This window comes from Hesperophylax consimilis, chromosome 14 (assembly GCF_061612785.1).
Source record: "Hesperophylax consimilis isolate HC1 chromosome 14, BYU_Hcon_1.0, whole genome shotgun sequence".
NCBI lineage: Eukaryota > Metazoa > Arthropoda > Insecta > Trichoptera > Limnephilidae > Hesperophylax > Hesperophylax consimilis.
The window spans coordinates 20,157,997-20,170,139 of record NC_142849.1 but is presented as its reverse complement, the minus strand read 5'-3'; the positions used below and the strand labels follow the sequence as shown (position 1 = coordinate 20,170,139).

General features: G+C 35.8%; 1 protein-coding gene across 1 annotated transcript; it reads left to right on the top strand.

The window, feature by feature from the left end:
- The first annotated feature begins 5,742 nt into the window (after positions 1-5,742).
- LOC149418031 (acyl-CoA Delta-9 desaturase-like) lies at positions 5,743-11,367 on the top strand. The gene is made up of 5 exons (XM_089639882.1): positions 5,743-5,850; positions 7,008-7,213; positions 8,540-8,725; positions 9,373-9,568; positions 11,293-11,367. The coding sequence occupies exons 1-5, from the start codon at positions 5,827-5,829 to the stop codon at positions 11,365-11,367; spliced, it is 687 nt and encodes a 228-aa protein (XP_089496008.1). The 5' UTR covers positions 5,743-5,826.
- The last annotated feature ends 776 nt before the right edge of the window (positions 11,368-12,143 follow it).

Genomic DNA, 12,143 nt, shown 5'->3' with positions numbered 1-12,143 from the left:
AACTTTTGGAAAAATTAGAAGATATAGGTCTTTCTGAAGTAGCTCTAAATCTTTTCAAAGAATATCTCCATGAAAGAAAACAGGTAACAAAAGTGGAAAGCTCAGAATCAGAACCGATAGAAAACAACCTCGGTGTTCCACAAGGGTCGGTATTAGGTCCAATTCTATTCATTATTTACATTAATTATATAATTAAAACCATAAAACATTGCAAAATTAGATTATTTGCAGACGACACATTAATCTATATTTCATGTGAAGAGTGTCAACAAACTGAATGTCAACAAAACAAAATATATGGAAATAGGCAACAAAACGCATAACACAGAGTTAAAATTGACAATTAATGGCGAAAAAATTGAAAAAGTAAATGAAATTAAGTACCTGGGTGTGATACTAGATTCAAAACTAACTTTCGCAGCAAATTTTGAATATGTGCTAAAGAAGGTATCTAAAAAAGTCAATTTTCTTAGAAGATTAAGAAATAAACTAAATGGAAACACTACAGAGCTGATTTATAAAACTATAGTTGCTCCACATTTAGATTATTGCTCTACTTTGTTGTATTTGGCCAATGAAGGAAACTTGAACAAGCTAGATGTTATACAGAATAGAGCTATGAGATGTATACTAGGAAAAGGAAAATACGCAAGCATAGATCAAATTAATGAGAGAACAGCTACATTGGATTTCTATAAAAAAGAGACTATTGTTTAATGTGTTAATTTTTGTACATAAAATCATGAACAACCAAATGCCAAAATATTTTAAGGATGAAATTGTTTTTAATAGAGATGTTCATAATTACGAAACCAGAAATGTAAATAGGATTAGATTGCCACATATGAAAAAAACAAAATCACAGAACTGCCTAATGTACAAAGGACTAAAAATGTATGATGAAATGCCTGAAAGTCTGAAGAATGAAGGAAGAATGAATGTATTTAAAAAGAAATGTTAGATTTATTGTAAAAATATGTAAAATTACAAAATGAAATATGATCTTGTTTATATTAGTTTATATTCAAATGTATAAACTAACTCAATAAATAATAATAAAAAATAAAAAAAAGATACCTGGAAAGGCATAGCATACCAGGAGACATAGCTGAATATCTAATGACAACCCTGGTGATCTTTATCAAAGAGACCGGGTTACAAAGAAATGGGCTATTAACAAGTATTTAAACCGTCTCTGTTTTTTTTTTATCAAAAATCCCGGGAAAGATTCGCCAAATGTCAGGCATTAAAATATTGATATAAAGACTTAATGTCCGTCTTAAATCTTCCCCACAGGAAAAACTAAACCCTTCCACACACTTTTCCACAAATGATCATCTAGTCAATCCACATTAGTGCATTATATAAGCATAATAAATACAAACTCCAGACTCCAGATATTTTCATATCAGAGGGTTCGGCTCGGTAGAACTTCTAACTGGACCTATAAATCCTACTGATCCCTCAATATAAATATTTAAAAAAATCGTAATCCTACATGTATTTAAAATGACTGATTTTTGCATTTTTATATATAGAATCTTTGATAGATCTAATACGACTAAATTTTTAATGAGAGAGCAAGGTATAATGCCAGTAGCCGAAATAACGAATGGTCATATTTTTAAAGTCTGAGAATGCCAAATTCTTTTAATCTAGTTTCCTAAATCTGATATTTCCTAATTCATAAAATTACTATTTTTTGGTACATGTATCTGTATCATGTATCAAATACCTCCCTGTATCTGCTCCGTCATTTTTTAAATTTATTTATCAGCCACTTCTGCGGCTTTACTACTAGTAATTTTTTGACTCATCCATAAAAAACCCTCATTTACTTTAGTCAGAGATCAATTTAAAAAAAATTAAAACACAGTCGTGGAGACTGAAGAATCAAGGCGGCCTGTGCATAGACAAAAAAATTCTAAATTCCAGTAAAATATTGGCAGTAATTACCAAAAGTTCGTAAACTACAGTAAAATATTGGCAGTAATTACCAAAAGCTGGCAGCTAGAGGCACTAGTCACCTGTGTAGCATGTTCCTTGGTGACAATGGCGGCAAATAATAAATTGAATTTATATAGTACTTGGTGGTGGTGTATTGCGCTTTTTAATTTGTATTTTGATCAATATTTATTAAAAAAATATACAAAAAATCAACCCGTAAAAACTTTTTTTTTACTATAATATAAATATTAAAATTTTATTAATACATATATTTAAAAATATTTTTTTGGTTTGACTGAGGATTGAACCTTCCTCCCCAGGGACCGGAATTTACAATCCTAACACTTAAGCTAAATTCTAACAGGATAGTACCGACATGTATTTCGTACATTAACTACTGTAAATTTATATTTATTAAATGTAGTGTCATCCAATTCAGAAAAATGCGTTTATGCACGCGGGTGTACGCATGAGTGCCACATAATTCAAATTATGTATTTTAAAAAAGCAGTTTCGTATGTATTTATGAACGTAAAATAAAAGAAATATTTCACATACTATCCATTAAAATGTATGAAAGAAAACCAAGAAGGCGCTAGTGCAGCATTCTGCCATTAGAATGTATGAGAAATGACAGAAGTTTGAGGCATTGTCTCTATTCTAGATTCTAAGGTACGAGTATTTGATCACACATAAGGATGCGGCGCCCACGCTTATGATATTTGTAAAACTATTATGCTCTTCATTTCTCTCTCTGAGGGTGATCGCGGATGCTTTCGTTTATAATTCCTGCTCGAAGCAGTAGGAAGATGAGTGTAGAGTAGGCTCTTCTACACTCATTGAGACTACCCAGGAGGAGCCGGAGCGTGAGCATCTCTTCGACGTACGAAACCCAATAATAATCTTAGCAACAGCAGATCAGGAATGATGGGTTGGTGGGAATCTGGGGGTCAGTCTTCCTCATCTGGCTCGCCACGCAGTTGGTGGACAGACGCTTCCGCCACCAAGACCTGGATAGACCTCCCCCCACGGAACCTTGGGGTGACTTATGGTAGAAATGTTGGTTATCCAATGAATGGTTCACGGGACGGCTGTACCCATACTCACCTCCCAAATTATGCGAGACTGAAAATGTAGTATTCACCTCTCTCGCCCCGAGAAAGGTGCATCAAATATATCGCCGATAGTGCAGAGCAGGAATATTAATCTGATAAATGCAAGCGCATTGATTATTTCATTGTTTTTCAATTTTATTGTTTTCCGTATGCTGCAATATTACAATAGATGACTCTAAAATATGGGTCCAATAATAGCAAAAGACAATCGGGACTATTTTCATAAGTGGCACAAAGACAATGGAAACAAGTACAAATGTTCTAACTGCAGCTAGACTAGAACATGTAACAAGGGCACTGTTTTTCACGATTTTTACTTTAAAGAATGATCCAAATAATATTTAACTGGGCATATAAAAGCTTATAGCTCAGAAATATCATCAGTCTCAAATCAGAAGTTGCTTCAGCTCTATCATATGTTTTCTTTCGAAGCAGTACAATAAACAATTGTCCGTTTAACAAATTTGGGAGGTGTAGTGTAAAGATAGTGAAAATGATTCTGTTCAATAATGACGATTTTGATGGAGTTAAGGATAAAGAACAAGCACCCAAATACAATGGTGATAAGACCACATTTCCTGTCAGAGATTTCATCTCCGAAATGAAAGCTTCAAAGGTGGTAATTGATCAAAACAACAATAACGCAGATGCTGCGTCTAGATCACAAGATGAAAAGAAATTTAATCTCGACTATGTGGCGAAATACGGAACGGATTTGAGCTTCAAAAGAAAGATTGTCTGGACGAATGCAATTGGATTTTTGGTTCTACATTTAGCTGGTTTTTACGGATTATATTTAAGTTTTACGGAAGCGAAATTGTTAACCACAGTTTGGAGTAAGTAGTTATTTTATTCTTTCAATAGTGGGTAAATCGAGTGAATAGATAATGTATTCACTAGAATTGGCTTATATGTAGATTTGATTGGAAAAAATCGTAGATACATTATCATTCTAGCCAATTAAGTCTCTCTAACACTGTCTGACATCGTTTATCGCTATTAAATTTGATCGAAATGAAAATTTCATATTGATGATTGATGATGAAACACGATTGATCTGTATTTGAAATGTACGTCCACGTAACATGCCCGCATTTCATATCTTGTGTTCTTTATTCTGTGGATTGTTCTATATAAAAGAAAGATTTATAATATCTGAAAAGGGAGGTAAGAAGTTAATTTTTTGAAGCTGATGACCTAAATTTAGCTCTACAGCTGAGTTGATAAGATTGATGTTGTTCAAGTCAAAGTTCTTTCGTCAGCCCCATCTCATAAGGCCGATTGAGAGAAAAATTGGAAATTGTAGTTAAATTAAATTGGATATCTGAAGAGCTGCAGACGCCTAGGCATGCAGTTTGTCAGACCCCTGTTAAATGGGTATGTCTAGAACAGAGATTCCCAAACTTTTTTGCCCCGTAGACCACTTGGTTTTTTTCTCGTAGACCCCCTGCCTACCGAATATTGAATTTTCCCAAACCTATTAACGTCCCATGTGATAATCATTTCTTTTTATCGTAAGAAGATTCCCTTTCCTTGCCTGCCCAACAACCGGGTGGCGGTACAGTTCCTCTGTCTTGACATTGTGCAGACAGGGGCGCCCTTGTGAGGTATTACACCAAATGAAAATGAAGCAGGACAAGCAACGGGAAATTCTTTCTGTAGCTAGAACTGCCCCTTCAGTTATTTGTTAGTGCTTATTCCGATCAGTTTCGTCTTGTCATATGATATACGTTTCTTCAACGTTCCATTTCCATAGTCAAAATGTCCTCAAACTTAGTTGTCTCTGTGAAGTACATTTAAATGTTGAACGTAGACCAAACGTTATTACCCTGGACGTTTTTGAAAAACATGTTGGGGAACTTGGAAAATTCCAATGTGCAATGTTTTGCTTCAATATGTTAATTTTGTCAAGAAAAGAAACATAGACTATTTATATACCTCAATAAAATATTTTACCAAATATAAAATTACAAATATCCAATAAGTAATTTCTCAGTCTATTATTAGTCCATTACGTAAACTGTCTTATTTTTGTTAGGTCTATTGTGTCATTTACGGAACTCCTGAATGTTGATGACTTGATGTAAATGGGGGTCCGCTCATGTGTAATGTGTACCCCCATTTGAATCTCGTTGACCCCCAAATTTTTTTCTCGCTGACATGGACTCCCAGCAAGCCGATATCGACCCCTGGGGAGTCCATATAGACCACTTTAGGAAACTCTGATATAGACCATGTCCAATATACACTCTCCACCCCTCCCACAGATTGGAGTCCTAAAAACTTTGTTGTAAGTACCTACGTGTGTACAGTGTGTAGCATTTTTTGGTTTTTATGTAATTTGCATTTGGTCTGGCCTGCCAATGCAATTGCAAGCGGAACTCAGCTTTTGTCATTTTCGTTGCAATATATGCATGTTGTATGATAATATGATAACGTATCCTTTATAGATGAGCAATATGAGCATGCTTCTCGTCGGTAGCAGCTAACCATATTTGACTAAATACAACAGGTTAATTTTGAAGTTGAATGAATGTGTATCTACTAGTATAATAAATGTATGTACAACCATTCTTTCGACATGTGAACCAGCAACTTGCTCAACAGTCGATAACTGCTAATCAGTGAAATTATATTATTTGCAGCGGTTTTAGTGGTCGCATTTGCATCGGAGGGAGTCACACTCGGTGCCCATCGCCTTTGGACTCATCGTAGTTATAAAGTCAAACGTCCCTTAAGTATCGCCCTGCTCACTTGTTTCACGATGGCTGGTCAGGTATGCTTAATTGTTTAAAATACGCATAATTGTGAAGTTCTAATATTTCTAGAAATTAACTGTCCACATATTCATGGCGCGTACTTATTGGAGAACCAAATTAAAAGCATAATTGTTGCGTTTTACCACCGAAAATAATATTTCTGTATGCAGGTACCTACCACAAGTTGGGCAATAGGTAAGTATTACCATTAATAGACAATATATAGTACACAATTGCTGACCCTGTACAAATCGCCCCACTGTTGAATTTTCCAGTCATCTCTGGTCTGGAGCTCTTAAATAATATTTGAAAAACTCTTGACTCTGTTCAGAAACGCGCAGTCTGTTTGATAGATTCCCCTGTCTTAATGATTGGATTGCAATATTTATGGCGCAGTCGTCAGGTGGAATGCCATACTTATTCTATCGGTATTTCAAGGGAAGATTTTCCCAGGAACTAGTGTCATTGATCGCTTCGGTGCCTGTGTATAGTCGGGAAACACGCCAAACGCGCGCCCAACATTTATATACGGTTGACATCTACTACATGAGAACGGGTCGTGTCTACGACTCGTTCTTGAGGTCAGCCCCTCGGTTGTGGAAGAATTTGCCGGTCTCTATTTCCTCCCTCTTACAATACCTGCTTTTTCAAGACCCATGTTCACACCTTCCTCTCCTCAAAAAGACCCTCCACAAGGCCTCCTGTGAGTTAAGGTAAAAGGAAAATAAACTCATTGTTAGTAATGCATTTTGGAGAACTGCCTGTGGATAGGTATGGGTACCGGACTATCAACGCTTTGTTCTGTATTTGCTGTTTTGTGGTTAGAACTGCCTGTGGGTATGTAAGGGTACTTGACCATCACTACTTTGTTCTGTGTTTGAATTGGTATAATCTCTTTGTGGGTAGAACTACCTATAGACAGGTACGGGTACCAGACTATCACCACTTTTTTTGCTTTTGCTGTTTTGTTGTTAGAACTGCCTAGGGGGTAGGTATGGGTACTGGACTATCACCACTTTATTCTGTATTTGCTGTTGTATGGTTAGAACTGCCTGTGGGTAGGTACGGGTACTGGACTATCACCACGTTATTCTGTATTTGCTGTTTTATGGTTAGAATTGCCTGTGCATAAGTACAGGTACTGGATTATCACCACTTTATTCTGTATTTGCTGTTCTGTGGTTAGAACTGCCTGTGGGTGTGGGTGCGCGACCACCGCCAGCATCACCGCTACTCGGACACGGACGCCGACCCTCACAACGCCAACCGCGGCTTCTTCTTCTCTCACATCGGCTGGCTCATGAGTAGGAAGCATCCGCTGGTGAAGGAGGTCGGCAGGACCATCGACATGTCAGACCTCGAGGCAGATCCGCTGATCATGCTCCAGAAGAAGTAACACTTTTTTACATTCATCTATTGATTGTGTAAGAGGGTTTCTCCATGTTTATTTATTTATTTATTAATTTTCTGGAAATCGAAAGTTTACATTTAATCAGTTTTTACATAAGTATTATATAGCTAAAATAAAACCGATTATGGATTTCCTCCTAGTGACTTTACTTCTACCGAGAAAGCATAATATGGAATAAATAAATTAAATTTGAGAGAAAGGAATATGAATTAAATAAATTTATACAAAACAAAAGATTATATAAAACGAAGAATTTAAAAAACAATGCATTTATAGCCATGGAGAGAGGTTGTAGATCAAATCATAATAGAGATATAAACAATAGAGACATAAACATTATTCACAAACCATCAGAGAAATATTATTTTATGGACTTCTTGTATTTGGTAAGTTCGCAACTGAAAATATCAACCTTGGATAATACGCTATTGTAATTATTGCATAGTCTGTTCAGGCAAGAATTCTGCTTAGAGTTCGTTTTGCTTTGATCAACCCTGAACAGGAGGAACAGGTTGTTTTAAAGTAACATATTTTCCTTTAAGATATGTACACAAACATGTGAAGAAGTTTTAATATACCTATTTTTGTTTATCACCCTAACGTGGAAATCAAAATCATTTAAATTTTGATAAAATATTAACTCAAAATGCCAGAACTTTCCGCTTCTGGACGCCTGATATCGTGAAAATATTTCCAAGTGAAATACGCGCGCATCTGCCAAGTTTCTTCAAATAGCCGCAAGCTGCTGATAATCGATAACTTTTGAATAAATACACAATTATTAGGCAGAAAACTGAGTCAATTAATAGTATGATTTTACTGTCATTTGTACTAAGAGAGAAAAATAAATTTAGAATTATTTATTACTGTACTTTCTAATTTTCCATCTGGAAAGCCCTATACAAATTCCATAATCGGTGATATAGCTAGTGAGACAAAATAATTGTAATAGACGTGACTCTAAAACCGTCAATATCTCAACTCTCATAATGAAATATATATTTAATCAAGAAGAAGATACTCTAACAAATCTAAACGAAACAGAACAAGACACAGAAAAAAAATAACGGTCGCAAATGGGAATCGAACCCAGGATTTTTATCTTACCGAGACAACTTACTTAACCACTAATTATTGAGTCTTGATTATTTTCCGTCATATTTGTCAATCTCTTGTTTTTATTTTCTGTGTCTTGTTCTATTTCATGTTTCGTTTAGATATATATGAACTTGATATATTAGTATACCTACTTCTTCATTATACACCTTCAAAAGTTATTATAATTAATTTAATATATTTTTTCCCAGGTACTACAAGACACTGTATGTTATCTTCTCATTAGTCCTGCCTACGATTGTTCCTGTGATCCTGTGGAACGAGACCCTCTGGGCCTCGCTGATGGTGTCTTTCGTCGCAAGAACCGTGGTCATCCTGAACTTGACCTGGTCTGTCAATAGTGTGGCTCATTTCTATGGGTATAAAGCTTATGACAAGTAAGTTCAAAATACTTGTATTTTATGGTTGAACCAGCGCAGACTTGTAAGAATTCACAAGTAGGATTTGTGAAGCTGAAAGATTGTGAATTAATTATTGAAGACAATATTAGCGATTTCTAAACGAAAATCAGTCACATCTAGGACTCAGGACCCTTGTCTTGCCGGGCACCGCTCTACCACTGAGCTAATGGGACCCTATCCCCCTCGGTCACTTTTAACTGTATCATACTTCGAATAAGAACTACCAAAAATGTCTTCATTTTTTTCACCACACATTATTTATTGGCAACTATCTTATGTATATTAAAGAATATGTTAAGGATACATTAATATTGCTGCACAATGATCGAGAAAAAGTATTCATAAAAAATATTTATTCTTTAGTAACCAATGTTTTTCGTGAATATTTTTTTCTTTTGAATTCTTGCCTCATCAGTTTTTAATTTTCTAAAATGACAATTATAAATATTTTCTGTTAAAATATTATACTGGAGGTAGGAGATTGTTTCAATAATCCAGTGAAGCGATAAAGTACGTACTTAAGTGTATTTATTTTTTTGCAGGAATAGAATAGAACTTTCGCAGAATTAACTTTTAAATTTGATGAATTGTTCAAATTCTGTGATTATTCTGTGTTATTTCAGGAACATCAGACCGGTGGAATCCACATTTGTGTCATTCATCGCATGGGGCGAAGGCTGGCATAACTACCATCACAGCTTCCCATGGGATTACAAGGCTGCCGAGCTGGGCATCCCCTTTAACTTCTCCAGCTCCATCATCAGGTGGTTTCGGAGGCAGGGCTGGGCGTACGACCTCAAGGAGGCTAGCCAAGACATGGTTCATATTCAATTTATAAATACTTAATTCTATTTGTATACGATCACCGAACTATCCGGCTGCAAAAGGGACAATAACACCGCAAAATTTTGGGAATTCCCAGCTGGAGCTAGTGAGACTACGGCATCCCCAATTGGGGTATATTGTGAGGTTCAGGTAGTGAGGAGGCAGTTGCGATCAGATCAGACTAACCTAACCTAACCTAACCTTGCTCGTCTCCATCTCATCCCCATCCTCACTCCTCTTAGTTTCACAACATACCATAGCATAGATGCAAAGTTCCAAACGCTCCAATTCAAAAATTAGAAGTAATAATATATTCCCATTAAAATACAAAGTTTTATAAATTACTTCATCTGATCTGAGGAGCCAGTTTTTTTACGTTTTAATGTGTAAAATGCATAAGAATTCCGACTGCTCCTTGCTAACTGGACCCAGTGAGACTATGACATCCTCAATTGAGGTTTGTTGTGAGGCTGAAGGTAGTGGGTAGGGTAAGGAAACGGGGAAGATGAAGGTGGAGAAGCGGCTATTCAAATCTGACTACCAAACACGGCTAAAGCAATTTGAAGCAATGTATCAATTAAGAATTATGGCCTTTCACTAGGGCGATAAACCCCCAACTACGGACGCCGTCCAATTTTGCCATAGATTTTTTCTGTGTTTTAAATTTTTTCATTTCACACTACAAGATACGACAGAAATATAAAAACAAAAATATTCATATAAAAATACAAACTTCAATTAAGCCGCCATTTTATCACATGATTTATGAAAGGCAGAAGATTTTAGTGCAGTTCTATAGTTCTATTAATATATTTGTCAAAAAAAAACTGACTTTCAAGTCGTGGATCTTATTTGCCACTATCGCAAGATACGACAATAAAATAAAAAAAAGAAATCTTCATATAAAAATGCCAACTTATATTAAGCCGCCATTTAACCACAGGATTTAAGAAAGGAAGAAGATTTTAGTGCAGTTCTATTAATTTATTTATCAAAAAAAAACCTTGAAGATTTGGTTCGAATGTAGCAAATAAGATCTTTTAAGTCGTGGATCATTGCGACAGTTGCGCATGGCATGCTATCAAAATCTCAATCTTATATGAGATTTTGATGGCGTGCCCCATGCGCGACAGTCGTAAATAAGTCCTTAAAGTCGTGGATCTTAATTGCGACTGTCGCGTATGGGGCACGTCATATAAATCTCAATCATATATGAGATTTTGATGGCTTGCTTCATGTGCGACAGTCGTAAATAAGATCCTTAAAGTCGTGGATCTTAATTGCGACTGTCGCGCATGGGGCACGTCATATAAATCTCAATCATATATGAGATTTTGATGGCTTGCTTCATGTGCGACAGTCGTAAATAAGATCCTTAAAGTCGTGGATCTTAATTGCGACTGTCGCGCATTGGGCACGTCATATAAATCTCAATCATATATGAGATTTTGATGGCTTGCTTCATGTGCGACAGTCGTAAATAAGATCCTTAAAGTCGTGGATCTTAATTGCGACTGTCGCGCATGGGGCACGTCATATAAATCTCAATCATATATGAGATTTTGATGGCTTGCTTCATGTGCGACAGTCGTAATGAAGTCGTGGATCTTAATTGCGACTGTCGCGCACGGGGCACGCCATCAAAATCTGAATCGTCAATAAACGATTCTGTCAGCATCTATCGGGTTAAATAACTAAAATGGTTTTTCTTTTCACAGGTATATTCTCGAGCGGCCAGAACAGGGGATGGAACTCACTTTATTAACTCACTGATGAAGAATGCATCACAATAAAATAATCTTCGATGAATTTTATATTATTCCAGTTATTGAACCTGATTCCAGTTCAATAAACTGGAATCAGGTTGTTTTGACGGCATATGATTAACTTTAAGCTTCAAGACTTTTTTCATCACTCTTTTTGTCATATTTGTTATTTATTTGTAATTTATGGTTTAACAAAGTTTTGTTGCATTAAGTTTTCGTTTTTATTTTTATTAAAAAATATTTCATGTTAAATATTTTTTTTATTTTCAACTTTTATGTGATTACCGCTCAAGAATCCCAACTGCTTCTAACCGTCTGAATGAGACTATGTCAACCCTTATTTGAATATATTGTGAGGCTGAATGTAGTGGGGAATGGAAGGAGAAGGGAAGAGCAAGGCGGGGAAGTAACTGGATATTCAGATCTGGTCACCAAACAAGGCTAAAGTCATTTTTTCGATTTTGAATGGTGATCTTTCACCGGAGCGTTACTAAGGACGGGTTGTTTCAGAGAATTTGAACATTCTTCAATTTTTAAAAGCTTATTTTCAAATTCTGTGAAAGTTTTTTCCAAGCTCTGTTATTATTTCAGTCCTGTCAAGTAGCTGGCCTATGATAATATAATAACAAAACTTGAATAGCACATTCACAGAACTCGCAAATGAACGTACAAATTTAATGATTTGTTAATATTCTATGAAACAATCCATCCTCAGAGAATCTTCCACTGTGGATCGTGCCGCTGGATTATTTATTATTTTATATGAATCAAGTGTAAAATTTACTCTCCCATGGCAGGATTCG

What these genes read in the sequence shown, in the direction of transcription:
- LOC149418031 (XM_089639882.1), top strand. Translation starts at nt 5,827, where the DNA reads ATGGCTGGTCAGGTATGCTTAATT. An exon ending in CTGATCATGCTCCAGAAGAA is followed by an intron (nt 7,214 to 8,539) that starts GTAACACTTTTT and finishes ATTTTTTCCCAG; the next exon opens with GTACTACAAGACACTGTATG. An exon ending in GGGTATAAAGCTTATGACAA is followed by an intron (nt 8,726 to 9,372) that starts GTAAGTTCAAAA and finishes GTGTTATTTCAG; the next exon opens with GAACATCAGACCGGTGGAAT.